This window comes from Octopus sinensis, unplaced genomic scaffold, assembly GCF_006345805.1.
Source record: "Octopus sinensis unplaced genomic scaffold, ASM634580v1 Contig04381, whole genome shotgun sequence".
NCBI classification, from domain to species: domain Eukaryota; kingdom Metazoa; phylum Mollusca; class Cephalopoda; order Octopoda; family Octopodidae; genus Octopus; species Octopus sinensis.
The window spans coordinates 1-4,783 of NW_021827400.1; the positions used below are offsets into that span (position 1 = coordinate 1).

Below are 4,783 nucleotides of genomic sequence, written 5' to 3' on the forward strand. Positions count from 1 at the left end.
TTTTTCTTTGTTTTATTTCATTTTTATTTTCTATTTTTTTCTTTTACTTGTTTCAGTCATTTGACTGCGGCAATGCTGGAGTACCACCTTCAATTGAACAAATCTACCCCAGGACTTGTCCTTTGTAAGCCAAGTACTTATTCTATAGGTCCCTTTTGCTGAACCGCTAAGTTACAGGGACGTAAACACAACAACATCGGTTGTCAAGCGATGATGAGGGAACAAACACAGATACAAATAAGACAACACACACACACACACATACACACATATATATATATATACATATACATATACATACATACGACAGGATTCTTTCAGTTTCCGTCTACTAAATCCACTCACAAGGCTTTGGTCGACCCGAGGCTATAGTAGAAGACACTTGCCCAAGGTGTCACGCAGTGGGCCTGAACCCGGAACCATGTGGTTGGTAAGCAAGCTACTTACCACACAGCCACTCCTGCGCTTATTTGTTTATTTATCTCTCTCATCTTTTTTTTTTGGGGGGGTAATCGTAAAATGACAACACACGAGTTTGAAAAATATACAAAAATAAAAATATAAATATGAATTTATAAGTAAAGTGTTTACTTACTGCCGAGCCTATCACGTCGAAGGTCCAACCAAGGGTAGGAAAGAGGGTACCAACTGTTCGCTAATGGATGCGGTCGATGAGCGGGTACTTTAATCACCCCACTTGCTCCTGAAGCCATCTGCAGTCCACAAGGGAAGGTGGGAAGCGACAAAAGACTCCCTGATAACGTTGTTGCCAGACCAGTAGCCAGGGCCGCCGAGGCCGCGTGCGTTGCTTTCATATCCGCCACAGACGAAGGTCCGTGATTGGTCGGACTGGTCGAGAGTTCAAGATCGGACTTCGGCGATGGTGACGCCGAACGAGAAAAAGGAATGGAGTGTGTGTCCATGTTGTTGCTATTGCTATCATTTGTGCTGTTGTTATTGTTGTTGTTGTTGCTGTGGTTGTTGCCACCAAATAAAAGAGTCGGTGAAGTTGGTGTGCTACTGCCGCTACTACTGCTACTGCTACTGATGCTACTGCTGTTGTTGTTGTTGTTGTTGCTGCTGTTGGTGTTTGTAGTGATGCTGATGCTGCTTAGTATAGTCGGGCTACCCCCGTTTGTCAAACAGATGTGGGTCTTAGTATTGTTAGTATTACTACTAGCCATCTTATTATGACTAACACTATTGATGCTACTATTCCTACCACCACTACTACTACTGTTACCGCTACCATTATTACCACTATTATTGCTATTACTACTACTACTACTATTACTACTACTACTACTATTCATAGCACCAACGCCACTACCACCGCCACCATTTGAACACGCATTGCTGTGGCTGTTGTTGTTGTTGTTGTTGCTATTGTTGTTGGTATCATTACTAATAGTGGTAGTATTAGTAGTAGTATTACTGTTGCTGTTATGGATGTGGTGGTGGGGAGGGTGGTGGTGGTGGTGTGGGTGATGGTGGAGATGATGCATGTGTTGGCTGTCAATGGCGGATTTCAGACCATTCGATAACTGGTAATGGTTCCCGTTGTTGTTGTTGTTGCTGTTGGTGTTGTTAAGATGTTGTTGTTGCTGCCGTTGTTGTTGTTGTTGTTGTTGTAAATGCTGGTGTTGGTGTTGGTGTGATAGATTCGTGTGCAGTGGGTGGGGTTGAGTTTGCTGGGGGTGAACATGCAACGAGTAGTGCCGGTTGTCATGGTTACCACGCTTGCCATCGTCGCAGCAATCCCCTTCTACCTCTTCCCTCTCCTCCTCCTCATCATCGTCTTCTTCCATCTCCACCTCGACTTCTACTTCCTCATCTTCCTCCATGTCACCGCCGGCCCCACCGGACACGCCGCTTCCGTTCTCTTCCCTCTCTTTCCTCATCTCGCTCTCGTCCTCCTCCTCCTCCTCCACTCCGAGTATCCGGCTGATGCCAAACGACAGTTTCGACCTCGGAGTTGCTGTTATCGGTGTTGTGGTCAGCATGCTCGGCAAAGAAATCGGCAACGTGGTGACCACGCCGAGAGGCAGGCTCGAAACCGGAGATATAGGGCAGCGATCGTAGCGCTGCTGTTGTTGCTGTTGATGATGAGGGGCTGGGGGAGGCAGGTGATGATGTGCTTGCTGGGCCCCGCAAAGAACATTGTAGCTGGTCAGAGAATGAAGTGGGGACGATCTCAGATTGCCCAGCCTGGACAGAGGCTGGGCAGCGTTGGTTGTCGTCGTTGTTGTTATTGCTGGTGGAGGTGGCGGTGGCGGAGGTAGTGGTAGTGATAACGATGGTGGCGGAGGTGGCGACGCGGCCGGGGAGCTGACGGTCATCGGCTCTACGGAATTGACGCCAGGCTGAGTAGCAGCGGTAGCAGCAGCCGCAGCAGCAGCAGCGGCGGCGGCGGCGGCGGCGACGGCTACTGGTGACGATGGTGGCGACGAGGAGGAGAAATAGAAGGCGGAATTGGGCGAAGGGGGTGGCCGTGGCGACGGTGACAGCGACGAAGATGGCGACGGAGGGGATGGCGGTGACGACGCGGGAGACAGAGCCGTGGGCGACAGGGGCGTCGGAGATGTAGTCAACGGCGGCGAAGTCGGTGACGGTGGCAACGGTGGTGGTAGCGGTGGTGGTGGTGGAGGAGGTGGTGGTGATGACAAGGACGACGGCGAAGACGACGATTTACATTCCGGGATATTTTTCCTATTGTTGTTGTTGTTGTTGGCTGTAGTATTGGAGGTGGTGGCGGTGGTGTTGGTAGAATTATTTACGAAATCCACCGTCGTGGTGGTCGTTGTAGTCACCGCCGCAGCTGCGGCAGCGGCAGCCGCCGCCGCCGCCGCCGCTGCCATTGCTACCTCTGAGATCGAAGCCGTATTGCCGCAAGCGGCGTTGTTGTCGGCCGTGGTGGAGCTCACATCGTCCATGGAGTTGCTGTCACAGGAACCGGAAGTCGTTGTGTGATGAGGAGATGGCGGCTTCACTGCCAACTTTCGGCCATGTTTCACAAGAATAGACAAACCGCCATTTCTTTGCTGCTGTTGTTGTTGTTGAGCCAATACACTCCTGGTTGCTGGAGGTGACCCACACGACTGAGGCAGTTGCTGCTGTTGCTGCTGCTGCTGCTGGTGTGATTCAAGATGGCGGTGTAAGTGAACATTAGAATGTTTCTGCAGCTGTTGTTTTTGTTTCGGTTGCTGCTGTTGATGGCTGTTATGACAGCTACCACCGTTGCTGCTGTCACTGTTGTTGTTGCTGCTGTTATTCCCAACACATTTGTTGGGAATTGAATTCTGTTGTTGCTGTTGTTGTTGTTGTTGTGATTGTTGTTGTTGTTGAGAGTAACTTGTGTGCCGACTGATATTTGTGTTACATTTACTTCCGGTCAAGTTATTACTACCGTTGTTGCTGCTGCTGTTGCTGCTGTTGCTGCTGCTGTTGCTACTGCTGCTGCTGCTGTTGCTATTATTCATATGATGGCGTTGGTGTTGGTGATGGTAGTTGTGGTGATGGTGGGGGTGATGGTGGCGTTGGTGGTTATGGTGGTGGTGTTGGTGGTAACCAGTTTGGTCGGCTGCCGTATTCTTGTTGTTGTTGTTGTTGCTCTTGTTGCCGTCGCCACCACTGCCACCACCACCTCCATTACTACAGCTACTGCTATTACTACTACCACTACTACTACTATTGCTGCTGTTGCTGTTGCTGCATTTATTGTTGCTGTTGTTGTTGTTGTTGTTGTTACTGCTACTGCTGCTGCTGTGCTGGCTGACGAATGAGTCATTCGAAGCTGGTGACGAAGTTTCAAAATTCACAACATCCAGTCTTTCTTCCTCCATCATGTCAGACAGTGCGGAATGCATCATGGGTACATAGTTTCTACTTTATCCCGTCACCGCTCTTATCTGACCGCTCTGCCTTTGAACTTACTATTGGCTACTGGCGTAGTAGTTGTACTTTATATATATATATGTGTATGTGAGTGTGTGTGTATATATGTATATATGTATATATGTATGTATGTTTTCCTGTGTTTATTGCTCTTTAGCTGACGTTAACAGTTTGGGCTGAAGAACTGATATTAATAAATTCTCTCTTTCTCTCTCCCTGCTGTACCTACTGATTTTACTGTTGTTACTGATGATGTTGCGGTGTTTATTCCCAGCACACTTATAATCAAACTGTGTCCATTCCGTGGTGTAAACTAATCACGTTCTTATTTTATTCTTGAAGATACGGCTCTGCTGTTTCTAGCACATCAAGCGTACCCCTATTGGTTCAATAGTAGAGGGAGAGAAAAGAAGAAATAAGGGTAACTGAAGTACGTTGACTGGGGGAAAAAATGGAGGCGAAGAAATAAGGTTCTTTATGTTTTCTTAGCTATGTGCTGAAGCTACGCGGTAGATGCAAGTTTGAATAGGAAATGTTTCGATATGGTGTGAGTGGGCGATTATGTGACGATTTCAAGGGTCATTGGTTGTTTCTTCAAGTTTAGATAAGAAAATGGATTGTAGTTGAGGCGTTCACTTGGCTGCAGAAGAACAGAGATGTAGATTTCTTGCTGCTTCTGTTTCAGGATTCGCTGCTGAGTACCTATTTAATAGAAAAGAAGAAAATGAAATTTATTATCACAATTTAGAAATGGTTTGAAATTCTGGAAGAAGGCCAGTAATTTTGCGGGATGGAATAAATCAATTACACCGAGACCACTGTTCAAATGGAACTTATTTTTTCGAACCTGAAAGGACGAAAAGCAGAGTCGACTTCGGCAGAACTCGAA

At 47.5% G+C, this 4,783-nt stretch overlaps 1 protein-coding gene across 1 annotated transcript; it reads right to left on the minus strand.

The window, feature by feature from the left end:
* Nucleotides 1-1,322: 1,322 nt before the first annotated feature.
* On the minus strand, nt 1,323-3,518 carry LOC118761004 (myb-like protein Q; the record flags this gene model as incomplete). Its single annotated transcript, XM_036498645.1, has 2 exons — nt 3,463-3,518; nt 1,323-3,423 (listed from the first exon to the last, which is right to left on the minus strand). Coding segments are annotated over exons 1-2 (2,118 nt in total), but the record flags the coding sequence as incomplete, so codon positions are not given.
* Between the last annotated feature and the right edge of the window lie 1,265 nt (nt 3,519-4,783).